Here is a 27,784-nt window from a genome sequence, read left to right as displayed (position 1 = left end):
TTCGGCTGCTTTGCGTTAAGAGTTGGGAATCCGGTGGCCGGCTCGTTGGCATCTAGGGGGAACAATGTTTGACTCACACTTGCAGCTCACGTGTAGTAGCGTTGGGCCCCGCTTTGCGACCATGCACCACGCTGTGGTAAATACGGCTGGCTATGAGGCCGTGGCTGTTCCCGTTGGATTCTGGTTTCCTGAGGTTCGCTTTTCTCTCTCGAATGCTGCATGTTTGAACCGACTTTTACAATTTACTTGAGATTTACTACGAGATTGATTCCTTGAACAAGACACGCCTGCTGTACCACACAACACCATTGCATGCGACCAACGCGACTATCACGACATGTACTCACAGCGATCTTCGCCACCGCCACTGAAGCGCTCACATTCATCTGAGAGCCAAAACAGTTATGCCAGCGCTGCGACAACCGTGTCGCGCGCAAGCTCCAAGCTACTGTTTGGAGAGATCCCACTGACGCCTGCGACAACCGTAGATGGACGCTGTAAGTCGCTCCTTCGCAATGCGCGGAGCCCCTACTGATCTCATCAAGCAATTCGTTCCAATGGATCCATCTGCAACTTGGTCCTTTCAACAAGCTCCGTCTTCTTGCGCTTTTGGCTGAACGATACTTGCCGCGACAATGTACTGGACCACATGGAGCCCGAGGACCTCTCCAACTTTCGCCTTGTATGCCATGACTTCTCCTCCAAAGCTGCCCCACGACTCTTTGAGAAGATGACTGTGACATTCAAGACCTCTACCTTCTCGAAACCTGCGCGTCTCGAAGCGCTATCAAGGATAGGCCGTCACGTCAAGACTTTCACCTTCCACATGCCACATGGTTCGGACACCTGCTTGCCGCCCATCATTGATCCTTGCACTGGCACAGAGAAACAATTCATCTACGAGCCGCAAGTTCAGATACCGCAACATGGTCCGGCCAAGGACAAGGCACCCAAGTATGGAAGCTGGGAGATGCAAGATCTACTCATCAAGCAGTATCCACCGCTTTTCCATGCCGCAACAAATGTTCCTGCATTTTGCGCTGCCTTCTCTGAACTGATCAACCTCACACATCTCAAGGTCTCGTGTCCAGGATCTACCGGCTCACTTCGACACCGACGGGGTGTAGTCGACTATGCGCTCATCTCTCTTCGCATCGCCGTCGAGCGCGCTCCACTGTACAGTCTCTCTGCCCTTTCCCTTCATCCAATCCACCCTGGCGGCCTCTTGTACCTTCACCCCATGCACGGCTTCGGCAGCACACCCTCCTCGGCCAAGCGCTGGTCTCAAATACGTCGCCTCTCAATCTGCATGGAAAGTATACCCTTCACCTCAAGCTCCTCACGTACACGCGCCCAATCTGTAGAACACCTACGCATCTTACATGCCTACCTCTCAACCCTCTCCCGTGGTCTAACCCGGCTCTTCTTCCGCTGGAAAGGCGAGCGCGGACCCTCTCCCTTATCCCTAGACCGGGAACCCTGCATGCTTCCTAGCCAAGAAGAAAGCACTCACCCCTCTCTCCGCGGCCAAACCCATGGTCCCCGTCCTCTCAAGTTCCCCCGCCTCCGTGTTATGGAATTGGAAAATGGGCTCATGGACTCGGCACAAATCAGTGACTTCATCACAAAGCACAAGCGCAGCCTGCGCGAATTCAACTTTGAAGATGTCAAATTACGCGAAGGGGATTGGGATCTCGCTCTCGAACCTCTGACCACCATCACCGGTAGCGAAAGCTGGAAACAGTATCAAGAAGAGGTCATGGATGTTCCCATCATGCTGTCGCCTGTTGATGCTGAACCTAGGGTCATGGGCCCATTACTCGAGGAAGTTGAACAGGCGATTGAGGAAGTGAGCGGCAAGGAGAGGAGGGAACATGCGCTGAGCAGGTGGTTGGGAAGACCAAGACAGTCGAAGAAAGATAGCTTTTGGGGTGGGGGAAAGCGCTTTTTGCATCTTTCGTCATGGAAGGGGAGTTCACCTGTCATGGTGAGGTAAGCTTCACGTTGCTATTCAAGTTTTTACGGGTGTACGATACCTTTGGTTTGGGTACTTGGGAGTTTTGCTGTGGGACGTCACGGTTGATACCCATCGGGAATGGTTTCTTGCGTTCACTCTCTTTGCCTCTTTTCTTGGCATTGTCCTGGAATTTGGGGGTTATGGCCTGTTCACTCTTTCCATTATTTTCTTATTTTGTCTTTCCTACGCTCATTACGACTTCTACGTCTTTACGGCCTTTACGACTATACCACTGAAATCATGCTTACGGGGTTTTTCACGATGATACGAGTAGCATAGCACAGCCTGACGATCTTTAAATGACAATCTCCTTCTGTTCCTTACCTCAACTCCAGCCATGCTATACTACGTGCGTCTTCTGGCGAGCAACACGGTGCTTGTATGATTTTGAGACATCGTCGTCTTCGCTGCAAGTTATGGACTGTGTTTATGGTCCAGTATGCTCAGAAGGCGTTTGCATGTTTCCCTACACGAGCAAAGCGTTGAGGATAGTACACTTCTCGATGCACGTGTAGTGAGGGAGAGTAGTTGCAAATACATCAAATTCCAAGTACGGCAGAAGTCTCATGAATAACAGATGTTGCTCTAGTGCGGCTACAGTAGCAGCGTCGGACGGGAAGGACGATGCATGGCCAAAGGCGGATAAAGCTGATAAGGCAATCGAACTCAGTAATATGTATACAATTGCAATATTGTGGTATAAATGCGCTATGTGTTTCGATTGATATTTGAGTGCGGCTGTGCTCCATCTGAAGTGCAAGCTTATAGCTTAGCCTTCGTCTGCGCCTTCTTGAGAACCGGTTCCACTGGTTGGAAAATGTCAGTAAATCTTTCCGCTGTAGAAATGAGAACTAAACTTACATTTCGTCGCGCCCATGATGTTTCCTTTCACCTTGAGCTTCCCACTCATGAAGAGTTTCTGCGCATTCGCATTACCAGAGACCAGTTTTCCAAAGTCCTCATCGCTCAACGCCAGCGTGGTGCCAGCCTTCTTGCCCTCGGGCGCAGTACCCTTGCCAACAGTGCCAGTCTCTTTCAGATCAATATACCATGACTCTTGTGTACCAGCTTTGTTCTTGAGTGTGAACGCAAATATGGCCTTGCCGTTCTTGATGGCGTCTTTACGGTCGGCGTCGGAAGCGGAGAGGGCTCGCGAGATCTCGTCAAAGGCAGCGGAAGAGGGGAAGTCGTCTAGCATGGTTAGTTGAACAGATTCGAAATGTCGCGGAGCACACATGTGCGTACCGTTCTTGAGAGACATGGTGGCTATGTGTTGCTAGGACGGTGGTGCAGTTCGAGGCGATGCTTCAGACAAAGGTGTAGGTAGGTTCAGTTAAAGATGTTTGTTGGGCTCAGATCGCGGATGCTAAAGACTGTGGGGTATATAACGACGTTCGGAAGCTTGTGACAGCAATGATGATGCATGCAGCCTTGATGTGAATCCGGGGGAAGCATGTGATGGAGCGAGCGGGCCAAGACCCTGAATCGATTATGCCGAGGCACTTTGGGGCTGAGCACGTGGAAAGAATGTGACGCTAACTTTATCGACAGCCCTGCAGAACTCGCATCTCTTGCCTAAAATTACTACAAAGTTTAGCCATTCCTAACTAAGACGAGCAGTGACAGCATGTCATAAGGTAGTTGATGAGTATTCGCAGTGCCATACTTCGTGCGACAAATATACGCATCTGAACACTTCAAGCGACTGGCCGTGTGCCGTGATGTATGTAACTGGCCTGAACGCTTCTGCATCATTGAAGCAAGACCGAGATGTCTCCGGCACACTTGATCAAGAGTTACCGTACGTTCTCTATAGACAGTGCTACATCGTTTCATCTTTACAGTCAGACGCCTTCTCCAGAGTACCTCCACTCCACAGCCCGATTCCATGTTTGCACTTTTCTGGTGACGTACCTAGACAATCCACGTGAGGACGCGCTACTACGCGTTTCGGCTTGGCGCGTTTCCCCTTTTGTCTCATCCTAGCAATCCACATGCTCAACTTCATTTCCAGAGCTCCGTTCTACCTACCTACGCTATGAAAAACGACCTTAGCAAGACGTTCGGCGAAATCTTCGATGGCGACATCTCTGCTTTCCGCAAGCAGTTGCTAGAGATCCAACACATCCAAGCTGATCGTCGGAAAGCTGAAGAATGGGTATCAAACCTCCGCTTCTTGGATATATCAAAAGTGCCCAACTTAGAGGTGGAAAAGAAGAAGCAAGATCGACGCTTCGCTTTAGCCCAGATCCGCGATCCGTTGCACGATCGAGTGGTCCCTTCGCGCGAAATATGCGTCACGCAACCCGAAGACGATGACGGCAAAACTCCATATATTGCTGTCTCCTGGAAGTGGACCGAAATTAAACGCGAGTCTCTTTACAACGACCCTAACTCGCCGGTTTTCGACTACCGGATCAAGAGACCAGGTGCGAAGTCTCATAAGAGTAGTTTTCCTGACTCCTACATGGATCGGGTGATTCGGTTCGCACAGAGCATCAACGTATCGAAGCTATGGATCGATAAAGAGTGTATATACCAAAGGCCTGGAGACGAGCGTATGTGGCCAGAAGACAAGCAGCATGGAGTTCAAATCATGGATGTAATCTATGGTGACAGCGACTGCTCGGTGGGGTTACTGACCGTGGACCTTGCACACCAACAGGATATCGACCTTCTGTCAAAGCTGCTTCAGGGCCATCTCTTCATTGATCCTAAGAATAAAGATTCCCCGAAACTAAGACCCGAAGTCAATATAAAGGCAGTACAGACGCTTATTCTTCGTATCCTCAGTGATCCTCGCTGGTCACGCGGCTGGATCTTCCAGGAAGACCATTTGGCTTCAGACAGGATGGTCTTGCTCATACCATACCCTAAACATGGCCGTGTAAACTACGACTACGAATTTGGGGACATCACTGGAGAGCTGCAGATCAATCTTAAGGATCTCCGACAGAACGTGACGTTGTTCTGCTTGGCTTGCCCTGAAGAACGACAGCGACAGCCCAATACTGATATTATAGGGAAGCTCAAGCAGTACAACATCTGGAACAGAATCTTCATATCGCCTAAAGACAAGTATCCGTTGCGCTCCCGGAGTGGTAGCAACGATAGTCGTACTGATGGCAGTGAGACCAAACGGCAAAATATCGAATTCAGGACTCCAGCTTTTTTGAATACTACCAACAGCGTACTGGACGACATTTGTACCCGGTCATTGGAGAACGAGGAGGACAGGATTGCCATTCTCGCAAACGCTCTGAGGTTTACCAAGCGTATAAACATTTCCGAAGGGTCTACCATACATGAGCCAGGCAAATACAGCCTCTCGGTAGCTCTCCTTGCACTTATACTTATGAACGGGGAGATCTTGACGAGTAGACCATGGGAGCAATATGACTCAATGTATCTCCCCAGCGAGGGTAACTTGATGCGGTACACCTTACGGTCTTATCTAACGGCATGCCGACACCCTTTCATTGTCCCTAACATGAAACTTCAGCAGAGGTTTGTCGACCGCTGTCGTCTCAAATCTCCGAAAATCACATCTCGTGGTATTGAGACAAAAGGCTACCTTTTCGATTTATTTCCCCCCGAGCAATTGGAGGGTCAAGCAAAACAGCATAGCACGCTTTGCTTAACTGAAGCAGACCGGGACGCTTTGCCGGACTTGGGTCAGGGTCCTGTGTTTCGGGGTAGAAAGCTCGATAAGAATGCACATATAGCGTTGGACCTTGTCATCCAGAGATTGGAGCAGCAGTGGCCAGGTAGTAAGCTTGCCAATCACATGCGCAGACACTTAGTGCTCGATCAACATCCACCACGGCCGAAGGACGTGCGGCCATCTACACCATACGTATTAGATATGATGTTAGCACTCTACCAAGCTCTTCTCGAGAAACGAGAGCTCCGCTTTGCGCGACTAGTTTCAGCGCCACAAGATACAGAACCTGCTGCCATCTTTATCAAACCGGAGCCAAATGGTTGGAAGACCGAGCATGCACTTGACATAAATCCCGACGGAGAGCCTAAGCTTGCGAAGGTTTTCACAAGCTGGGACAAGGGTCGTAATTTTTATGACAAGGAACGATTGGCAAGTTTGGAAGTCGGCGTGACATCCGACTTGGAACATCAAGGGGATGGGCAGGAGCGAGGTTGCTTCCTTTACAGCTACGGATGGGTGAATGGGGTTTGGTATGCGGAAGGTGATGCAATGGAGACATTTGTCTTTCCCTTCGCAGGAATCACTGAACAAAAACTGCCTACAGATCGTTCGTCGAGCAATGGGGAAAGGAAGAGGAAGAGAGGAATCGACACCTAAAATAGGACTACTTGTAAATGAAGGTTGAGGCAGGGTTATTAGCACCTGCAACACACGTCATGAACACGGCATGAATACGGCATTCTTGAGTCTGGGGTTGGAAGCAACTGATCGTCTTGTTGTGTCATACTGTATAGCAGCAACTAGCGCTTCTTTGTGATATAATAACATGGTGTCAACCTTGAGCTCAAACTAACATATGCCTCATACTAAAAGGTGCGTAGGTAGGTACACTTAACATCAAAGACAATAAGTACCAACCATACATATTAGGGACAGACTGTCAGCATAGGTACATCAAGACCCGTGACCAGATACGTAGCTGGATCAGGGGAAATATGGTTGCGTATACACGTAGGCGCTCTTTTGCTGTGCTGTAAAGAGAAATGCGGACGCGTATCCGACACTAGCAATGGCGTCATGCCCGATTCCCGAGGTCTGCCCAAACGCCACGGTCAGAGGACGCGCTAAGCCTTTCTCCCCACCTCTTCAATTCCGCCAACCACCACATCCTTGTATGCATAGAGATGTGATAGCATCCTGCAAGATGTCAAACTCTTGCAAGAGTTCTGATGGCCTGGTATTTTGACGATTTTTCTATCCTCGCTCTTTCCCGCATCGCCATGCCAGCGCCTACGGCAACAAAACGACGTAAAGCGACTACTGACAAGCTGGCACCACGGAAACGCGCGCCTGTCGCCTGCCAATTTTGTCGACTTCGCAAGACGAGATGTGACGGTGTCAAGCCTGTTTGTGGCTTCTGTAGACATCACGAAGCACAATGCGTCTGGGGCGTAGCAACCGAAGAAATCGCGAGCACACCTGCTGAAAAGGAAATACTTCAACGCCTGGATGAGCTGAGAGACCTGTTGTCGGATGCAAAAGAAACTACTTCGCCTGTAGCCGAACCCCAATACAGTACCTCAATACTACAAACACGAGAACGGCCAGCTACGCCCATCACTGCAGCTTCGCAAAACACCACACTAGATCCACTGGCGAATCTAGCTTCACCCTTCACTCACACGCGTTGCGAGAACGTCCTGGCGTGGCCTATCTTCCGCAGCGTGGTTGATCCAAATGATGTCGCTGTCGAGTCATTTGTTTTAGAGTGTGACAACTCCGTGGTGCTTGAAGATGCCATGCCAATGTCACCCAAGACTTTCTCGAACGCTCCGGTCTCTGGCTTGAATCTTCAGACTGATCAATTTTTACCGCTTTGCCATAAGTTTTTGGACCACGTACATCCTAGAAACCCGATGCTTGATGAGGAACAGCTTATCGGATACGCTAAGCATGTTACTAAGTACGGCCTGGACTGGGACGGCCCTTCGTGTCTGGTCGTATGTGGATTATCATGTGCCATGTTTTAACTCGGACTGACCAATTGCACAGCTAATTTCATGCGCCCTGGCTTGTTACACTGCGCCTTGGGAACGCGGCGATATTGGTTATCATCCATCTGCCGACTCAGTGACCGAAGATGCTGTATCTGCTCAAGCATATTACTTTGCCGCCAAGCAACGGATTGGTCTCCTCGGATGGTCTTTGGTGGACATTCACTGCCTTTTCTTCGCGTCGGTATACGAGAAGTATGCACTGAATCCTCTTCAAGCGTGGTTTTACATTCAACAAGCCTCAACACGCTTGCAGGCGCATTTAAAGCGTCAGACAAAGACTTCATGTTCTGATGATTGCACTGTGCGGTCAGATGGACTAATGCAGCGTGTTTTCTGGTCGGTTTACAAAGCCGAGCACGAATTGCTTCCTGAGCTGCCGTTCAGGTCCAGTGGCATTGAGGTTTTTACGCGAACCGACTCCATGTTTCCCTCACCTCCAGCCTTCGAAGAGGAAAGCAACGATGCCTCCTCGTTCAACGAGCAAGATTCTAGGTCTAAAGAAAGAAGCTGGGCATTCTACCTAGCCGAAATCTCCATTCGGCGCACAATCACCGACACTATATTTACCCTTTATCGTAGGGGCGAGAGGTACTGGCTAAATCATGTTGAGTCGCTAGTGCGCCAATGCGAAGATTCGGAAGAGCAGATCCAGCTGTGGCACTCGCACCTTCCGCTGTCAGTCCAATTTGATCCAGACGGAAACCCTGACAACGAGCTTGCATTCTTCCTGAAGGGCCGCTTCTCTTCATGGCGGAGTTACGTACTCCGACCCGTCTTATACTATGTCCTTCACCGCCCCTCTCAGCAGGCCTTGTCGCCTCAAATAACGATTTGCGCTCGTGGCCTCGTTGCCCTGTGCGCTGAAAGCATCATTCATTATGATCAACATCACCGTCATGGCGGAATTTGGTTCGTCTGCCGGCTTTCATTTACTTCAGCACTTTTGCTGCTAAGTGTTGTAATCAAAAGCGACATTGATGTTCTTCCACCCGCGGACTGGGGGTCACTGGTTGTCATGTCCATCTCAACTCAGCGGAAATGGGAAGCTCAGTCCGCCGATATTCGGAGATTACGAATGACTTTAGAGCGACTTTACACTATAGTTTGTCATCACACCAATACCCCGACATGCCAATCTTAGAACTGTGGCAGAAGCAAAGAGATTCTGTGGTAGATCGATGCCATTCCAGCCTTCTTTCAATCCTCTTAACCGGAGCTTGAGGGCCCTCAATGAACTTGACATTGCGCGCGGCACTTCCAAGTGATCAATCAATCATATCACGTGTAATTAAAACCCGGGTTGACTCAGTGCAACTTGCAAAAAACGGGCTTCTTCGTGTTTAGTTCTAGCTGTCTAGCAGTACTTAATGTACCCAAATTCGTGGCCATAATCGAACATGCCAGTTTCGGCATAGTATGTTTCCCAATGCGCGACCATCTCCTCGAGCTTTTGCGGTTCTTTTTCCGCCAAGTCGTGTATCTCTGCTGGATCCTCCTCAAGATTATACAACTCCCACTGTTCTCGGCCACGAGGCGCCGTCATCCATAGCTAAAGATAGTCAGTACACCTATGTGAGCGAATTCGTTGGTACTCACAGCTTTCCAATTCCCCTTTCGAATTGCCCGAAGACCGAACAGCTCCCAACCAGTAATTTCCTCGGTCTCGTCATGGAAACCAGCTTGGTTACCCTCTAAGTGCGGCACCCATGTAGCACCCCTTACTGGGACTACTTCTCGACCCCTAAAATTGCTACCTGGTGGTCTGACCCCAGCCAGATCCAGCACAGTTGGCAGGACATCCATAACTGTACAAAAGGAGTCTGTAAACGAGCCAGCAGGCAAAGACTTATCACCATCGTGCGATGGAGGGTAACGTATCAGACATGGACATCGTATACCACCCTCCGTTATCCAAGTTTTGAATCCTCTTGAAGGCGCCATTGATGCTGATGCCCACTCGGAGCCGTACCAAATGAAGCTGTTACTAGCACCCATATTCTCTAGGCTGTTATCATAGTACTTGTCGATGATTTTGTTAACGGTGCCAACGGTGCCCATCAACGGAAGGGCCTCGAGCATTGCACCTTCGGCACCATTATCAGACATGAACAGTATGAAAGTGTTGTCTAGTTCGCCGTTCCTCTCAAGGTGTTCAACTACCCGACCGATATTCTCGTCGATCGATTCAACCATAGCAGCGTACACCTCCATCTTCCGCGCAGATTCCGTGCGTTCTTCTGCGCTCATATTGTCCCAGTCGTGCCTAGGCATAGGGGCAGCATTCACATCGGGCTTGACAATACCTAAGTCGACCAACCTCTGAAGCCGCTTAGTGCGGAGCGCATCCGGGCCGTCAGCGTACCTTCCCTTGTACTTTTCGATGAGATTGCGCGGCGCCTGTAAGGGCCAATGAGGCGCAGTGAAAGGTAGGTAAGCAAAGAAGGGTTTTTCTTCGCCTTCTCGGTCGTTGAGATAGTTTATCAGTTCGTCGGTGAATGAAGTCGTTGAATAGAAGTCTGCTGGAACGTCGCTCGAGTCCGCTCGGTTGAGGTACTTGTCGTCACGCATCCAAAATTCGTCTGCATACATTGGAGTGAAGATAGCATCCTTGGGATTATCCAGTTGTGGTTCCCAGTTGTAATGATTGCCGCAACCGGAAAGAAACACGAAAGAATCGTCAAAGCCGCGCGCACAGGGAGACGTCTCCTTGGTAAGGCCGAGATGCCTGCATAGTGAGCCAATGTCATCGCCTGGCGCATTTGTCAGACCTACCACTTCCCGCTCATGATTGTTCGGTATCCGGCGTCTTGTAGAATCTCACTCAATGCAGCAACACGGAAGTTGAGATAGCCTTCGTAGCCAGGTTTTCCTTCGTAGTTCTGCTTGACCGCCATGTGTTCCACTAGTTGCCCAAGGCCTGCAATATGATTATCGGTGCCTGACAGCAGCATTGACCTTGTCGGCGAGCATGCTGATGCAGTGTGGAAGTTCGTCAAGCGAACTCCTGTTGCCGCGATCTTTTGGAGGTTGGGCGTATTGATCTCACCACCAAAGGGCGAAATATCGCTGTATCCTAGGATATGTCAGTATAACGTGCTTGGAGTCGTTAGAATTACACAGACCTAGATCATCTGCGACGATAACGAGGAAATTTGGGCGCTTCTGTGCTGGCATGGAACCCATGGTTGATACGGTGTAGAGTACCTGAGTAGTGGTGAAACGTGCTCTGGATGAGCGACCACAAGATTAAGAGATATCAAGAACATGCTCTATCGATATCCGAAGATTGCACCTAGATTCCATCATGAACTTGATGCGCGTGAACGTAGCCCCGACATTGTAAGCTCTAGCCTGTTGAGGTACCGAGCTGCACATCTCCGTTCTTCCCCGTCGACGACCCTCGGATCCGCTAGCGCGTTTCTCATCCCCGTCCATCCCCGTCACCCTCTCATAGCTACTGACTCGTGTTGATGGGACCACAGATTTGGGCTTCTCGTTCGCGTCGAATTCTTTCCCCAGATCGTACCGTGAGACCTGGGGTAACAGCGGGTGGCCCGATGATGCCATCCCAGTCCACTCTGTCGCCAACGCCTGCCGCCGAGGAACGACACGCGCGATATCCCTTGAGCGTTCGCAAACACTATATAAGTAGCGTTGCGCAGAACAGCGATATGAACTCAGCAGGTTCGGTCGCTAATTGATTGTTGCCGACTACACCCAAATCCGACGCTTACTATCTTGTTAATATGCAGGTCACCGATGGCAAAGACGGCGTCTTCACGAAGATGTCACGATGTTTCAACGGTCGACTCACATACTCTGTTGGAATCATCGCTCTTAGCCAGATCAATTTTGGTCTTGATCAAGGCGTGTTTAATAACACACAGGCAATGACACCATTTGCTCGTAGGTTTGGGGTATTCAATGCAAAAATTCAAACGTATGTTCCCCAAGCAATTTCCTGACCTTGCACTAAGGAAAGAAAAGCTATGAGCTCGAAACATATTATCTATCCCTCTTGAGCAGTCTCACTTATATCGGCTTCACATTTGGTCTTGTCACGGGCAATATCCTCAGCGCGAAGATCGGACGGAAGAAGTGCTTCATGGTGATGTGCTTCTGGGCCATCCTAGGCGCGATCATCTGCATAACCACGACAACAAACAAATGGCAAATGGTAGTCGGACGTATCGTATCATACGTATACATCGGTATGGAACTGGCTCTTGTGCCCGTAACGCAGTCCGAGTTAGTCCCAGCACCAGTACGAGGCGCCACCGTCGGTACATATCAGTCTGCACTACTTATCGGTCAGCTCATTGCGTCACTGATATGCCGAGGTACCGGCAATATCGACGACGATAGATCCTGGCGCATACCTCTTGGCATACTATTCATCATCCCGACCATCATGTTGTGCGCCGTGTGGTACATACCTGAAAGTCCGCGCTGGCTGCTCCAAAAGGATCGGCCTGAAGAAGCTATAGCAAACTTGCGCCTATTGCGCCAGGGCAAGTTCACCGAGGAAGAAATTCAACAGGAATATCGTGAATTCCAGGGCACATTAAATGCGACGGCCAAGAGGGGAAGATTCATTGAGCTGTTCCAGGGAAGTATGTACCACCAAGAACGATTACGATGTCTACTCAGCGTCGCTTTTCGCGGGTATCTCGTGTTTTGAACCAGACTGACAGGACTTGCAGCTAATCTAAAGCGCACACTTATCGTCTTAGGGGTGAACATATTCCTGCAGCTGACTGGGCAGAACTTCGTTTCAGTCTACGGCGCCATCTTTATCAAGAGCTTAGGTGTCATCAATCCTTTCACCATGACCTCCATCAATACTGCTGTGAGCATCGTATTCGTCTTTATATGTCAGCTCGCAACAGACAAGACTGGTCGAGTGTAAGTTGTGGTCCATCTCCTCCGCTACCTTCATCTACTAATACGATACCGTTAGACCACTGATGTTTGTTGGTGCAATCATCCAATGTGGTGGCCTCATGACGATGGGCGGTCTCGGAACGGTCGCCAGTCCTTCCTATTCAATCAAAGCTGCTATCGTAAGCATGGTGACCGTCTTTGGGGTTGGCTTCCAACTCGGCTGGGCTCCTCTTTCGCATGTCGTGGCCGCGGAGATTCCAACTCAGCGTCTCCGCGATACAACTTATGCACTTGGTTCCGTCTTCAACATTGCAATTCAATTCGCTGTTTCTTTTTCCATACCTTATCTACTCAACGAGCCGTATGCAGCGCTAGGAAGCAAGGTTGGATTCATATTTGGCGCGACCGCAGCGGGTGCTGTGCTGTTCACGTGGTTCTGTATTCCTGAATGCAGTGGGAAAACGCTTGAAGAGATCGATGAGTTGTTTCTTGAGGGCGTATCAGTCAGGAAGTTCCGGAAAACCAGAGCGACTGTACCGACAGCCCAGTATAAGGGTGATGGAAAGAAGGGTGACATGAAGATCGAATCAGTTGAGGTGTAGAGCCTAAAGGTACGAGTCACAAAGCTTGATGTAACCTCGTCTTATTTATCGAACAAGAGCCCTGGATGTTTCGCTGTCTGTTGAGCCGTCGCCGAGGCATATCCCTGTGTGCGCGATACTTCTCTTGAATTATATTTTTGAGTAAACGCCAACCATCTAGTCACAGTTTATCGATGCCAGAACTCTCCCGCCTCTCAAATCACTGAAACCCCAGCTGACTTCAGATTCTGGGCTGCTTCAGTCATACTACAGGGTACAAAAACATGCCGGTAACGTACCACAGATGCCGCCCTTGCATCCCTGATCTGTAACCCAACGGAGATCTCTAGAAAGCTCAAGTCTTGACACAAAACCTGCGGCGGAAGGTTACCGGTCAAATAACGATCAAACTAAAACAGCTTGAAATAGAAGCAGTGACCTAAACAGATAATGAGAGAACTAGCGATTTACGGCTACAGTTAGACTCCTTCGTGACTACTGGAATTGACCATCGGAGCTTGGTAGAATAGCTCCAGCATGTGGGTATTTTGAAAATAATTGACAAGGGGTTTGCTGCTAGGACGATGGCTGTGAAATATGTAACGCGAATCAAGTTGCGCGAAAGAGATATGGAGCCGCTTGGCTGTCTAGATATGGGCAAGAAATTGATGCATAAACAAGAGTTGTTCCTCATTATGAGTGTGTCTATGTCTATAACGTATCCAAATCGTAAGATTTGGTATCCATGGCGCTTACTAACCCATTTCTTGCGCTTGCGCGGTCTAGTCTATATTATAACTTGATCTATGCCCATCCGATTCTGTAAAGATTATATCCACTCTCGTCACCTCGTCCAATACCCCTCCTCTTTTCTACGAACTCTGTCTCTAGTATCTTGAACGTTAAGCCATCATCTTTCTTTGGACACAACTCAGGGATGAATGCAGCTTCAACAGTATCGGGAATGCCTTCAAACTTCCCAGTCTTACGTACGGTGACCATTAGCCAGAAAGCCCCATTTTCGGCAAGTAGGTGGGCTGCACAGTCACGGAGCCAGGTGGCGTGCTCGGGAGCGTAGACAACATCCGATGCGATGAGGAGGTTGGATACCGATTCCATGTGTACAGGAGGTTGTGCCCAGTCTAATATGGCGGTGTCCACAGGGGGTGTGTCATATGACTTCGAAGGAAAGTTGGTCTCGATGTTAGCGTTGCAGTTCTCCAGAACAGCGGGGTGATAGTCAGTCGCCGTGATGCTCACAGGGGTAGCACCCATAGCAGGGAGTAATTTTGCGACCGCTAAGCTTACGAGCCCTGTGCCAGCACCAAGCTCAACAATCCTTTGTCCGTCTGTAGCACTCCCTTGGGTCAATCCGAAGCGATCTGGGTCTGCACACATCATGCTACTAAGTACGATGCTGGCACCCCAGGATTGAAGCCCGACGGCTGTGTGGTCCGTACTAGATAGTGGTGCATCGTTCAGTGTAACCTGGACGGACTCTCCAGTGGATGTAAGGAAAGAAAAGTCTCGTGTTAGCGCCTCTTCCTTCTCCTCAGTGGATTCAAACAGGCTTGAAAGAACGAAGCCTGCATCATCTACGAGTCTTTCCCGCACCTCATCGTGGATGTCCATCTCTTCCGAGCGCGCCAGGAGGGAGTTCAGCCATTGGATGGCAAAAGTACGTTCGAACGGGTCAGCGCGGAGGGCTGCTGTCACCTCTTCGGGCGTGGCGTCGTTATCGTCATCTTCGCCTTCGTCTTGAGACGCATAACCAGAATCCACAGGTTCGGGGGGTGACGCAATGGAAGTACGCTCTCGTTTCGACGCTGGATGCGTGATGGCAATTGGAAGGCGTACAGGACAGTACAAAGCCTGCAAATTCCTGAGTGCGGCGAAAACCTGACCCTCGGATGCCGACAGTAGCGAACGAATAGGTGGTAAACTGCTTGATGGAGGCAGACAACTGCCTGCAAAGCTGACACTCATTTGGGGTTTCGCTAACGAACGAACAGACCAAGGAACGCACACAGGGGAAAGGAACGTGGAGAGAAGAAAGGAAAGAACTGGAGAAGACGTGGAGACAGGGTTCTCCCATGAAGAAGCGAACGCGAGGGACAATTTGACGATACTTAGTTTAGCCTCACGCTCGGGCAAAGTCGTGACATCTAGAACTTTTCACCGCCTATCGTTTGGCAGCGTGAGCACATTTGTGGGAGTGAATGCAGGTGTAAATGCTGAGCTTACATTCTGCTCTTTCTTGAGGCTTCGATCAGAACGTCAGCTACATGCAAGATATATAGGTCATGAATCCAGTACGAAGAACTGCGCCTGTGTACATATGCCCTGGGTTCGTGAATTTTGCGTGGGATGGCGATTGCCACGTGGGTCGCTAAGCCGAGCCTCATCGGTGCTACTCGAGAAAGGGCTTAGTGTCAATTTCTGCAGGTTCCATCGTCCACGATCCCATCTTCGGTCAACCCCGGCAAGCTTGAGTCGCGCCAGCAAAAATAACCTTGAAACATCTTGGTATACCCTATCTGGAATTTCCTCAGCGACACGTTGATTGTAGCACTAGTGGCTTGGGATCGCTTTGCGCGATATGGTGCCGAAGCTGCTCAGCCCACTATGCCTAGCACGATCGCTCGCGACCATGTTTTTTACTTGTTTGGTAAAGCATGGAAGCTGCTCGTGCAATCGTCGCCGACTACTTCCATCTACCACGCCTTAGTCGTCGCGCTAGCTAAATCCCGATAGGCACTTCTTCTCTCAAGTCGCGATCTCAGGTAGCCGTATGCTCAAAACATATGACTAGGTAATTGTGACTATACTCAGCATACGTTCTAGCAGAAAGATCTCTAGGATTGCCAGATCATCGTTGCGATTGGTCTCTCGCTACAGTCGTCTTGCCCCCAGGCACAAAGACATACTCTTCATAGTGGAAATGAAATCATGATTCATATACACGATTACTGCACCAGTTCATTGGAATGATAAATTCTTGAAGCTCCTAACCCCGGAAAGGTTCATCGTGCATTCCGTTGTCTACTATGTCAAGACATGAGTGAATGACGCTTCCAGTGAACATAGGCTACCTAGGTACACTTTCCTCGTACTCAAATCGCAAAGCAGAATTCACTTCGGGGCTACGGAACCCAGTTCATAGAACGTCGCTCCTGTTCTGCGCCCATACGTATCTGTACCGACTCGAGCATGTTGTTTGGAATCAGATCGTAATTACTCCTTGCTTCTACTTGTTCGTGCTTCATGTTACTGTCGCTTGTATGTATCATCTAGTCCATGATTGGCAACATGGCTTACAAGGCTATGCTGATGGATGGTCGAACATACGAGCCGATTTTACAAAGGTCAGGAGGAACTGGTGTAGTTGGGGAAGACAACGATAAGTCGTTTCGTCTTAGCGCTCATTACCTTAGAAAGAGGGGTACGGCTCACTTCTAGCCTGTCTGGTCCTCGAAGGGCAGTAATCGGCTTTGGTGAGAACTACTCGGAGATAAATACTTCTTTATTAACGATGGGCAAACTACTGATGATAAGACGACGCGTAACAGGAACTGACTCCAGAAGTGGGGTGTGGGCTAGGGATGGGCAAAGCAGGAAGGAGCTTTCGGGTACCCGATGTCCGGACCTAATCCGCCCCACCAACGAAATCTTATCAGATCCATCTAATAATCAACATATAGCGGCCAGCAAATACACAATTTGATCAGAGGCCCGCGACCTTCTTGTTTAATGTGTTTGCCGTTACCATGGCTACAGTAAAGAATCTGCGCATAGGCGTTGACGTTGGCGGGCAAGTACTACGAAAATGAGCTACAGGTGTCAAGAGACTAACGCTACGCACAGGACGAACACTGATGGAGTCATCATCGATCCTACAAAGTCCAGTGAAGATGGAAGAGGGATTGTTGCTTGGTACGAACGCGATTCTTGCACGTTCATCGACACGTGTCCTTGTTTATCCCCTTCATCACGAACTTCAACGAACACATACCGCAAGATTCATCCAAACGGAATACAATTTTGTTGAAGATGAGAGCTCATATCAGGATTTAGGCACAAGGCTCCTACCACTACCAACCCAAGCCATGGCATTGCCGACGCCATCACCACCATGTTCAGATCTGCATCTGTAGACCCATCCTCAGTTGCGAGCGTGACGATAGGAACCACCCATTTCGTCAACGCTGTAGTGACTCGTGATCGGACACGCCTCTCACAAGTCGCTGTACTCCGTCTTTCCGGACCTTTCAGCAAACACGCACCACCATGCATCGACTGGCCAGCTTCTCTGCGGAACATTATCCTCGGGCATTACGCTCTCATCAAAGGAGGCTTAGAAGTGGATGGCAGTTTGATCTCCGACATCAGAGAACAGGAGATTGTGGAGCAATGCAACATTGTCAAAGAGAAAGGAATCAAAAGCATAGTAGTGAATGGTGTCTTCAGTCCGATCGATACAGTCGAGAAGCAAGAAGAGCGTGCCGCCGAAATTATCAGGCGCGAACTAGGAGAAAATATCGATATCGTCCTTAGCAAGACAGTCGCTAACCTTGGATTTTTGGAGCGCGAAAATGCCGCGATATTGAACGCCTCGATTTTGTCCTTTGCTAGAAAGACGATAGCATCATTTCAGACACCAATCAAGGAACTCGGACTGAGCTGCCCCGTCTTCATCACTCAGAACGATGGTACGATACTAAGTGGCGAAGCAGCAAGCCGGCTGCCTATCCGAACTTTCTCATCTGGACCAACGAACAGCATGCGTGGCGCTGCTTTCCTTGTTGGGAGGCAGGAGAACGGCGGAGCAGTGATGGTCGTCGACGTCGGTGGAACGACCACTGATGTGGGCTTATTGCTTGCGAACGGCTTTCCCAGGCAGCAAGCCGCATACTCGGAACTGTCTGGAGTTAGGATGAATTTCTCGTACCCCGATGTGAAAAGCATAGGACTGGGAGGTGGTAGCTTGGTGAGAAAAGTTGGAGAGAGATTGCAAGTAGGACCAGAGTCAGTGGGGTACCAGCTACCAGAAAAGGCGCTCGTCTTCGGTGGAAATGTTCCTACAGCAACTGACTACGTTGTAGCGTCTTCACCTGATGTCACAATAGGCCAACCGGAAAACGTGCAAGGAAAGCTGCAGGCAGACAACGTACAAGCATTTCAAGCTGAGACAAAGATCATGCTTGAAAACATCATTGACAAGATGAAGACATCGCCTGATGATCTCCCGGTTCTGCTCGTCGGTGGTGGTGCGGTGATAGCTCCAGATGAACTAAAGGGAGCGAGTAAAGTGACAAAACCTCAATGGTCGGGTGTAGCCAACGCTATCGGTGCTGCTATGGCGCGTGTCAGTACTGTCATCGATACTGTCAAGTCAACAGAGAAGCAGACTCAGAAAGAGTTACTAGCTGAGATATGTGAGGAAGCTAAACAGAAGACTATCGAAGCAGGCGCCTCGGCGACAACGGTTGCCATTGTTGAGGTGGAAGATCTTCCGTTGCAATATGTCGCCAACAAAACACGTTTTATGGTCAGAGCTGCAGGAGACTTCGACTTCTCAAGGGCAGGGGATTTCGCAGACCTGAATATCACTAAGGAAGAAGATGGCATAGAGACCAGGTCGAGCGCAAGCGATGCCATCGCGGCGCCTTCGAGCGAAGATGCAGCTGACCAGGTCGACGTAACACCGGAAGTTGACATCATGGGGTATAAGCCAAAAGTGGCTAACCGAGAGTGGTGGATATCAGAGACTGATCTCGACTGGATCACCATCGGTTGCTACATCCTAGGTACCGGCGGTGGAGGTTCTCCATATTCCACTATGCTCCGAGTACGTGGTATCCTTCGATCTGGTGGAAGCGTTCGCGTCGTAAGTCCAGATGACCTCAAAGACGATGCGCGAGTAGGAAGCGGCGGCGGCGCTGGCAGCCCAACAGTCGGAATCGAGAAGCTGTCTGCCGACGAGTAAGTTTCGTATCGATATGATACTCTGCATTTATTGATGCTTGTGCAGAATGATGGACGCTCAAACCCACCTCTACGATCTCATCAAGGGTGGTTACGCGACACATATCATACCTTTAGAGATTGGCGGCTCGAACGGGTTACAGGGTCTCGTCTTGGGTGCATCGACTAACATGAACATACCATGTGTAGATGGCGATTGGATGGGCCGAGCATATCCTACAAAATGGCAGACAACGCCAGTTGTGTTCGGTGAGCGAGAAATCGTGTTTGCACCAGTCGCAGTGGCTGATGGAAACGGCAACACGCTATATATGCCCACTGCAACGAGCGATCTGAAGGTCGAACAAGTCATTAGAGCAGCATTGAGCCAGATGGGAAGCTCTGTCGGAACAGCCGATGCCCCCGTTACAGGCTCTGAAACACGAAGATGGGCTGTCGAACACACTATCTCGCTGTCGTGGAGGATAGGAAGAGAGGTAGCCCGTGCGCGCAAGGAGAACAGAATTGACAGTGTGGCGCAATCAATCATCGACGCGGTTGGAGGCGCCGAAACAGGCCGCGCGCTTTTCAAAGGCAAGATTGTCGGTGTAGAGCGTAAGCTGTACATGGGCCACGTGTACGGCGAGGTGATCATAGAAGGCACTGGAAGCGAGTATCAAGGCAAGATCAAAATACCCTTCAAGAACGAGAACATTGCCGCGATAAGGATACCGGATGGTGAAGAGAGTAAGACTGGTGAGGAGAAGAACGAAGATGTACTCGCTATCGTTCCTGACCTCATTGCGGTCATTGATGCGCAAAATGGCGAGGCCATTGGGACGCCAGAGTATCGATACGGACTGCTAGTCTCAGTGATCGGTATCACTGCGAGTGATCGCTGGACTAGTCCAAAGGGTATCGAGATTGGTGGGCCGAAGGCTTTTGGGTTGGACCATCTAGAGTACAAGCCCCTGGGCAAGTTTGTAAAGCCTGTAAGCGTTATTGATGAGTACGACGGAAAGCAATAAGTGTTAGGTACGGAGGTTGGCAGAATGGTCTTTTATGAAGAGGCCAGTGTCTTAGGTCGTTCTTTGCATCTATGATACTTCGGCTTGCTTCGTGCCGGGATACAATGGTAAAATGAGCTTGACAGCAGCCTCGTAGCTCGTAAATAGTATACCACCACTAAACACCGTGCGCCCTAGTCTCATCGTTGTGCCTTTCCAGAATCCTTTGATACCATAATCCAACAACACACTCTTTACAGCCTCAGCAGTGCTTGTACCTCTTGCGCTCTGCGATCGTGTCTTAATGACATCGAAAGGCTGTGTGGAGAGCGTTGTCACAACGCCTGCTACTGATCCGTTTGCGAAGTTGACTGCGGTGTTCTGTTCGATGTTCTTGGTCTTTTCAAAGTCTTTGAGAATATTGTACGTTCCCATCCGGAATGCTGTTGCTGATGCCTGTTTGAGGGTAGTCCCTGCAAAGCCACGGTATAGACCGAGTATACCGTGCTCTTTCCAGATCGTTGCTGTCGCATGAAAACCGGAGCGAAAACGCTTTTCATTTCTGGCGTCGTCAATAAGTGCCGTTTTGATGCGTTCTGTAGGTGTGACCGCAGTGATCGATGCGATTACCCCAGCAGTCATGCCAGCCAACAGATTGCGGAGTGGCGAAAGTGTGCCAGTCTCTGGATCTGCGAAGGATAACTTGATCTGATCGAAGAAGAGAAAGCGAACAGCATCTTTGCCTACTGAACCGAAGACCAGCGCTCCGCAGCCTTTGTAAAGCGCTTTGATTCCCTCATTTTGATAAACTTGGGTCACGACGAGGAAAGGGTTTCGTGGTGTCGGTACGCCTTTCTCAGCTCTCAACTGTACACGCGTTTTCGCAAACTCGAGAGGATACTGCAAGTGGAATAAGCTACTAGACCGAGACCGGAATGCCTCTTTGGGCGTACCGAAAGAAAGCCTTCCACACCGCCAGCAATGCCGCCAGCTGCCAAAGAGACTATTGCGGGTGTGCTTTTGTCCTTGTAGTCGTCAATGATGCGCTTGGAGAGTTGTGGGCGAGCTTACATTGGCGCCTGAAACCATTTGTGTCTAGGAAAATCAGGATAAAGATGATGTTGTGATGGAAAGTGATGCGGTCGACGGGAAATATCATAGATGCCTAGGTTAGTAGCCAGCCGATAGCCGAACCAGCGGCTCCGTTCCCGACAGCCTCAGCAACACCGATGCGAAAGCGACACGTCAAAACGGGGGATTACGGCCACGAAACCATGATCGCGAGGTTGAATCCGGGTCCATACACACCCATTGAGTGTTTCAAGACCTCGAAGACGGGGCTGAACAATTCATTTATTGTACCCTGTATGATGACATCAGATCGTCAGGCAATCCATGAATGGCTTAAGGAAAGATAACTGGATTACGCCTTGAAAGATAAGGACAAATCTGCGAAACTATTTAGAGTTGATCGTCGCATTAGGTCAATCATGTCCCGCGCAACTTGACCTGACTATCTTTGTTCGCTCATTATTCATGCTACCAAGACTGAGCGCCGTTCGCCCGCAAATATATCGAGGACTTCGTCAACATAACGCGCGGCTTTGAACTCGCACTCGATTGATCGTAAGACTGAATAGCCTGCTGTGACTAGGCGGTAGCATCGTCTAACTCGAACAAACTATCGAATCGATTGTCCCTTGCCGCAGCATAGGCAACCATCTTCTCATCGCTACTATTGTCATCGCTCTCGTCTTGCGCATTGTTACTTAGCTTGCCCAGTTTCTTGAGAGCTTCGTCCACGTTCCAAGCAATTCTCTCAGCGCCTACTCTTGCTCCGACTAGGTTCGGTGCTCCGGGCCCCAGTTTCAACCCGGCGAGTCGTCCTGTCACAAACAGAGGAACATTGTCGTCCCACATCAAGTCTTCGTTCAGACATGGTAAACCGCCAATGTACTTGATTGCATATTGTTGCTGGATGCTCTGAAGGTAAGGAATAGTACGGATGTCAGACTGGATACCGGTAGCAAAGACCATATAGTCTACAGGCGGGAGCTTGAGGATTGATTCTGCCGAAGACACCTCACAGGCCCATGTTTTGGACGATTGCTCCCATTCCGCGGAATGGAGTTTGGTATAGTTATGTAGCTCGATCTTTCGACACGCGACATGCGAATCGAGAATTTTCCGGTAGCGTGGTGTCATACTGCCTCCGTTGCGGGCTTGTACAATCATATCAAAGCGCTCTACAAGCCATCATTAGTCAAGATTAACCAAGCACGAACGTTGACTGACCTTCATCTGTGTCTGCCGTCCAGAACTCAGCTTGCTTGAAGTTCCGAAACTTGCCGACCCACTCTAAATCTACGTCGAAATGTTTGACCTTAAGTGGTCCACGCATGAGCATCCACACTTTGTTGACGCCCCGCTTAATCGCCAAATCTGCGAGTTGGATGCTCGTCAAGCCGCCACCAACGATGAGCATACTCGTTAGCTGGCGAGCCTGAATTTTAGCCATCACATGAAATGGTGGAAATTGCTTAATCTGCATCGCGTGAGCAAAGCCTTCGTGTGGACGTTGAGTAGGTAGACCAGGAACGAGGGGTATCGATGGCGCATTCCCAGGACCAACAGCCAGCACAACTAGATGTGCAAAGCGTACGCCTTGGTCTGTTTCGACCCGAAATATTTTTCTCTCATCCGCCACTGCACCATCCGAGATGAAACTTCTGAGCTCTGTCTCATCAAACTTCGAAACCTTGTCATATTGGATGTCCATGACGCTCTCTTTCCTCAATAGATCCTTGCCAAGTCGATATCTCTTGATAACCTCTTCACAATGCGCATCAAATAGATCGGTACGTGGCACATAGTAATCTTTTCGATCCCTTTCATCCACATCGGGTGTGCGACCCAAAAATCGCCCTTGCGTCTTCAAGTTCTTCTTCTTTTTATGCTTGCTGACTTCCTTTCCGGCAACGCCAGGCAAAGCTTGAATGTCCTTCTCCCTCTCCTTTTCATACGTGTACCCGAGCAGTGCATCACGATCAGCGGGATCAACGTGGAAGAACATCGGACTTCGAAGGTAATCAATGTGAAAGGTTTTGAAGAGGCGTTTCCATTTGGACATCCAGTCTGCGCCATCTGCATCGAGAACCACCATGTCTATGAATTCCTCGGTTGGTAAATCATGATCGCAGCCACATTCTGAGCTACCGGGGGTGGAGGGTGGCGTTGGTAATGAGTCCTTGTTCGTTCGGTAGTTTTTGATGCTCATTTTTCGGCCATGTTTCCGGATCCAGTGGTACCGTTGGTGCTCGTCGTCTGTGAAGGTTGCCGATGGTGTGTGTTCACGGAGTCGTGCTGCTACTGCTAGGCCTGCTGGCCCGCCACCAATGATAAGGACGTCGTGAATGTGCATTGTGTTGCAATCTTAGAATACTGACTTGAAACCCTGATGAAATGTGTAGATTAAGACACCTTGAAGTACTTCGAATGTCTTGCCCATGTGAGTACCTGATGGCTAGCGTTCCAAGTTGGGCGCATCCATCATGGTGCTAAAGGTACCCGATGACGAGGACACGACTTCACTCAGACGACGGGTCGATGTCAGTGTCAGATCCCTTCGAGTGCATTTTCAATAATGCCTTGCTCGGGGACGAGTAGTCAGTCGGATGTGTGGGCGCAAGTGGAGCTCATCCTTATTCATGGGAATTTGTCTATTTTTTTTTCAAACAGCATGATATGGCTCGTGATCCTTAGGGCCCTCAGTCGTTGCAGACGTCCGCCAACTCGCAGGAGTACTCAAGCTCGACACCCGCTGTGATCTCGCGTCTTCCATCTCGATCGCACTGGTGATAAATTGTGGATCGTTGTCTTCTCTCTGTTTCCCCAGACCGCCATTCATGTCTTCTTGACTTTCTGTACGTCGGAAGATATCCCGAAAGCCTCTAGGTATTTGTTGTTGTCTGGGTTCTGGCCAATAAGCGTGGGTATGCGAGGACTGTTGCGCTCGTGTGACAGAGCTAGGCCCGTATGGACTATCCGCACTATACGTGTGCGAGTTCCAGTTTCTTAGGCCAAAGACGCGTTGAATGAGTGGATAAGTGAGGGGCAAGTTGGCGCAGAGTATAGCTGTATATGACTCCCGGAGATACCAGATCGTCCACTCAGTTCCGAATGGGTTCGTAAATGAGTAGTACTTATTGAGAACTGCAGCAACAATAGTGAATGCCCCTATGCAGAAGATCACAAACAGTATAGTCTTATTCTTCTTAGGTAGACGAACTTTGAAGAGCAGCGGCATGGGTATGCTTAGGATGATCAAATCGCTGGAAATGTTGAAGACTGCGTTGGTGATGAGATGGTTGGTTGCTGCCGAACATTGTTCTGTTATCGTAAGTATTGTGTGAACACAGGCAGCAAAGTTACTCACTCGAATTGGGAGGTACTGCCCAATATTGGTTGAACGGCCTGCACCAAACCCCAAGATACAGTACTTCCATGACCACGAATGCGACAGCGACGTAGATAGAGGTAGCGACGACGATTTTGTGTTGCGGCAGAACGAGCGTCATTCGGTTGTACATTATGAGCAAGCAGGCCTTGACCAACCATATCGTAAGGAGTTGCATCTGCTCTACTACCAAGACGAGCTTGGACCCGTACACACGCATCTTGATCTCAGCCTTGGAGTATTGAGAGACATCGTCTCCAGGCGGTATCAAGTTGCCTAAAGTTTGACATAAGAAATCAGCAGATGTCGCACTTGTAGATCATACATGGAAATTACGTACTACTAGTCTTTGCAATTTGATGCATGATAGCGATAAGCACTGTGTCTGTAGCCTTAGGTATCGATCAGCACCTACAGTCGTTCAACGTTGTGAATCACAAACCATAGCTACAAGAATTAGGTAATCATCCAATTGTAATGACTTCCATGATCCACGGTGTATTCTTCGCGAAATAAGTCGAATAATGACAACGACCCAGCAAACGCCATAGAAGATTCCAGCTTCGGGGTCGAGCACTCCCGACATGGGTATTTGGTTGGCTCGAGAGCCGAGGGAGTTGTGAAGTTCAGGAGTTGGGCCAGCAAATGGCGACTAGTCCGGGATTAGGTTGCTCAGGGCTTTGGTGGCTGTTAATTAAACGTAGTTGAAAGTATCGTGTATAGGTTTTGAGGAGCGATAGGGACCACGAGGGCTTGGAAAACAAAATAGATCGTCGAGAAAAAATGCCGAGCGCCCGGTCAGCAGCCGTGTTGTGAACCACGGGTGCAATATCGTGAAAGGCGGGAGTGAATTCAGCAATCACTCGGCATTACTTTGTGATGTCGGGGGCTTTTCGTCACTGGTAGCTTCATTGACAGTTTGATGGGCGCTCTGGGATGTTGCTTGGAAATGGCGCTCTGGGGTATCGTTGTGGGCGGTCGCTCTGGGGTGGTGGCGTAGTGTTCCAAGTGGAAGTATTTGGGCTGAGGAGACAGCGCTCAGAAACTGAGATCCCCCGGACCCCAAGATATCAGGCTAGACACCAAAAGTGTCGCAAGCGCCACTTTTAACGGAGCTGTGCGTTCTCAATGATCTGCGCAATCGACTAGAGACGGACGTCGAGCTTCGACACTTGTGGGACCGGCGGTAGCGTTGGATTGGATGACGCGCTCCCGACAGCCTCAACCCAGGGCTGAGTCGTCCAATTCAAAGTCCGCGGTAATATCGCAATGTTGGTTTCTGACCGGAAACCTTTTGCGACGTTTTGTGGTACGATTGAAGAAGAAATGTTACAGCAAGTCAAATTCGTAACGGGGTTTTCGGCGCTGCTTCGGTGATTTTGCAGTGATGCAAAGTGCGACTTCAGGCGACCAGTATTCATATCGTGAGTATCTTATACCAGCCGTTAACAATGTCCCTGCGGGCTTGACTCGACGAGAATTTCCCTGTGACATTGCAGCGGAAAGGCTAATGCTCCAGGAAACTTTCGCGGCGCGTGTCAGCTCGAATGAGTGACATGTTTGCGGGCCGGGCGGCAGCGCTATTTGACGCCTTTTGGGGGGCTTAGGTTAGCCAATTGGCGGGCCGTGGCCGTGAGCGTTCAACTCACCACTCACCACCCGCACAATTATCGGCCTTGTTTCAGGCGTTCAGTATGAAAAGTAGGGAAAATCGCTCAGTTACAACAAGCTTTCAGAAACCTTGTCGCAGATAAAGACGAAGGAAGAGCGCTGTCATGGGCACGCTTGGCGAAGGCGGTGTCTCCGCCTCACAAGCAGGGGCGAACGGAAGTAGCAGTGCGACGTCGGACACAGTCAGCTCAAAAACCCTGGAATGCAGGCACAGTAACCATGAGGTACGTCCGCACAGCTGACGACTCTTTACTACTATCATTGTCAGCTATCAAACTTGCAATGCCCAGCGAAGAGGCAAGAAACTCACTAGAAAAGTATTCAGAAGAAAATGGGAAAGGCATGCTTGTTTAGCAGCCATGATAGCGAGGCCAACACGCAGATGATCCTGAGAACGTTAAAACAAACATGTGCGGAGAGCGCAACGAGGACCAAGACCGCGACCAACAAGATGCAATCCTTGAACGCTTTGAGCGAAGGTGCGGCCGTCATCTAGCGAGCGACATTGCCGTCGCCTTTCTTTATTCACGGAGCAAGGCAGTAAAGCAAGTCATCGACACGCGAGTTGGACTTCATACCACCATACCCGTTAGGTCGGGGCCAGTGCTATCTCCATCAAGAAAGGCTTGAACAATCACGACCTCTGCCCAAGTCCACAAGATATAGACCGGATTCGATTTAGGCTTCTACAGCTTGATAAAGATCAGAAATCAGTCGGATCAGGCGATGACAGCACTCTCAGGGACCAGTGCTACAACGCCAACGATAGGGATCTGTTGAATGTACTCCGATAACGTACACTGATCTACCAATACTAGCGCAGCTGTAGGATAGCAGTGAAGGCAAAGAGGAAGAGACGATTGGAAGAAGATGAAGACGTGGGTCTTGGGAGAACAACGCGCACCCGCCTGCTTCGCTGAGACGTAATCTTCTACCGCCCACACAGCAAAGTCCAAGAATCGACACAATACCGTGGCCTATGGCTTCGTCTTACTACATGGACTGGAGTATGGACCATCCTGTCTGTATTGTCGAACTTGCTGTACTCCAAACATCTATATTCCTATTGTATACAATTGTGAATACCTGCAGGATACACCTTAGTAGTTGCCAAAGGAGACACAGGTCAGGAAACCCGAGCTTCCTTACATAAGGCTCTTCGGTTGTTTGTGTCTGGTCGGCTTTTCAGAGCAGGGTCACTCGGCATTGAATATTCAACGTAGCCTTGGTTTACAGCATCGATACGTCCTACGGATAAGCTTTGATCAGCAGCATCTATGGGGTAGGCATTAGCGATGGGATCGACGGGCGGGATAACAGTTCATTGTGTGCTACTTGGCTCAAGATCAGTAATCCGCGATCAAAGCAAAGCAAGCGTATCACTGGAGTCGCCTGCAAAGTAGCAGCTCTTAGAACAATTTGCAAAAGATTACAATTGAGCATGAGCTGCTGAACTTACAAGGAAGGCATGCTCGTAGCTACG

The 27,784-nt window shown here is 49.7% G+C and overlaps 11 protein-coding genes across 11 annotated transcripts; 5 read left to right on the top strand and 6 right to left on the bottom strand.

Moving 5' to 3' along the window:
- Nucleotides 1-337: 337 nt before the first annotated feature.
- Nucleotides 338-1,996, top strand: AA0111_g3980 (hypothetical protein; the record flags this gene model as incomplete). The annotated part of the gene is made up of 2 exons (XM_028649927.1): nucleotides 338-497; nucleotides 546-1,996. The coding sequence occupies 2 exons, from the start codon at nucleotides 338-340 to the stop codon at nucleotides 1,994-1,996; spliced, it is 1,611 nt and encodes a 536-aa protein (XP_028508511.1).
- A 783-nt stretch (nucleotides 1,997-2,779) lies between these two features.
- On the bottom strand, nucleotides 2,780-3,278 carry AA0111_g3979 (hypothetical protein; the record flags this gene model as incomplete). Its single annotated transcript, XM_028649925.1, has 3 exons — nucleotides 2,780-2,823; nucleotides 2,879-3,208; nucleotides 3,263-3,278. 3 exons carry the CDS (start codon nucleotides 3,276-3,278, stop codon nucleotides 2,780-2,782), a joined length of 390 nt encoding a protein of 129 aa, XP_028508254.1.
- A 777-nt stretch (nucleotides 3,279-4,055) lies between these two features.
- AA0111_g3978 (hypothetical protein) lies at nucleotides 4,056-6,338 on the top strand (the record flags this gene model as incomplete). Its single annotated transcript, XM_028649924.1, has 1 exon — nucleotides 4,056-6,338. The coding sequence occupies one exon, from the start codon at nucleotides 4,056-4,058 to the stop codon at nucleotides 6,336-6,338; it is 2,283 nt and encodes a 760-aa protein (XP_028508255.1).
- Nucleotides 6,339-6,961: 623 nt separating this feature from the next.
- AA0111_g3977 (hypothetical protein) lies at nucleotides 6,962-7,711 on the top strand (the record flags this gene model as incomplete). The annotated part of the gene is made up of 1 exon (XM_028649923.1): nucleotides 6,962-7,711. One exon carries the CDS (start codon nucleotides 6,962-6,964, stop codon nucleotides 7,709-7,711), a length of 750 nt encoding a protein of 249 aa, XP_028508246.1.
- Nucleotides 7,712-9,092: 1,381 nt separating this feature from the next.
- AA0111_g3976 (Arylsulfatase) lies at nucleotides 9,093-10,921 on the bottom strand (the record flags this gene model as incomplete). Its single annotated transcript, XM_028649922.1, has 4 exons — nucleotides 9,093-9,287; nucleotides 9,335-10,463; nucleotides 10,511-10,811; nucleotides 10,861-10,921. 4 exons carry the CDS (start codon nucleotides 10,919-10,921, stop codon nucleotides 9,093-9,095), a joined length of 1,686 nt encoding a protein of 561 aa, XP_028508247.1.
- A 563-nt stretch (nucleotides 10,922-11,484) lies between these two features.
- AA0111_g3975 (hypothetical protein) lies at nucleotides 11,485-13,224 on the top strand (the record flags this gene model as incomplete). The annotated part of the gene is made up of 4 exons (XM_028649921.1): nucleotides 11,485-11,644; nucleotides 11,716-12,351; nucleotides 12,442-12,643; nucleotides 12,699-13,224. The coding sequence occupies 4 exons, from the start codon at nucleotides 11,485-11,487 to the stop codon at nucleotides 13,222-13,224; spliced, it is 1,524 nt and encodes a 507-aa protein (XP_028508248.1).
- Nucleotides 13,225-14,007: 783 nt separating this feature from the next.
- Nucleotides 14,008-15,189, bottom strand: AA0111_g3974 (hypothetical protein; the record flags this gene model as incomplete). The annotated part of the gene is made up of 1 exon (XM_028649920.1): nucleotides 14,008-15,189. The coding sequence occupies one exon, from the start codon at nucleotides 15,187-15,189 to the stop codon at nucleotides 14,008-14,010; it is 1,182 nt and encodes a 393-aa protein (XP_028508249.1).
- A 2,146-nt stretch (nucleotides 15,190-17,335) lies between these two features.
- AA0111_g3973 (hypothetical protein) lies at nucleotides 17,336-20,195 on the top strand (the record flags this gene model as incomplete). Its single annotated transcript, XM_028649919.1, has 2 exons — nucleotides 17,336-19,185; nucleotides 19,235-20,195. 2 exons carry the CDS (start codon nucleotides 17,336-17,338, stop codon nucleotides 20,193-20,195), a joined length of 2,811 nt encoding a protein of 936 aa, XP_028508250.1.
- Nucleotides 20,196-20,264: 69 nt separating this feature from the next.
- AA0111_g3972 (hypothetical protein) lies at nucleotides 20,265-21,263 on the bottom strand (the record flags this gene model as incomplete). The annotated part of the gene is made up of 3 exons (XM_028649918.1): nucleotides 20,265-21,074; nucleotides 21,128-21,199; nucleotides 21,246-21,263. 3 exons carry the CDS (start codon nucleotides 21,261-21,263, stop codon nucleotides 20,265-20,267), a joined length of 900 nt encoding a protein of 299 aa, XP_028508251.1.
- A 561-nt stretch (nucleotides 21,264-21,824) lies between these two features.
- Nucleotides 21,825-23,595, bottom strand: AA0111_g3971 (hypothetical protein; the record flags this gene model as incomplete). The annotated part of the gene is made up of 2 exons (XM_028649917.1): nucleotides 21,825-22,420; nucleotides 22,470-23,595. The coding sequence occupies 2 exons, from the start codon at nucleotides 23,593-23,595 to the stop codon at nucleotides 21,825-21,827; spliced, it is 1,722 nt and encodes a 573-aa protein (XP_028508252.1).
- Nucleotides 23,596-23,904: 309 nt separating this feature from the next.
- AA0111_g3970 (hypothetical protein) lies at nucleotides 23,905-24,995 on the bottom strand (the record flags this gene model as incomplete). Its single annotated transcript, XM_028649916.1, has 3 exons — nucleotides 23,905-24,563; nucleotides 24,610-24,906; nucleotides 24,971-24,995. 3 exons carry the CDS (start codon nucleotides 24,993-24,995, stop codon nucleotides 23,905-23,907), a joined length of 981 nt encoding a protein of 326 aa, XP_028508253.1.
- Between the last annotated feature and the right edge of the window lie 2,789 nt (nucleotides 24,996-27,784).

The sequence above is a fragment of the Alternaria arborescens genome, assembly GCF_004154835.1.
Source record: "Alternaria arborescens strain FERA 675 chromosome Unknown contig_7, whole genome shotgun sequence".
NCBI classification, from domain to species: Eukaryota; Fungi; Ascomycota; class Dothideomycetes; order Pleosporales; family Pleosporaceae; genus Alternaria; species Alternaria arborescens.
Note: the sequence above shows the minus strand (reverse complement) of the source record. Positions and strands in the feature narration are given on the sequence as shown.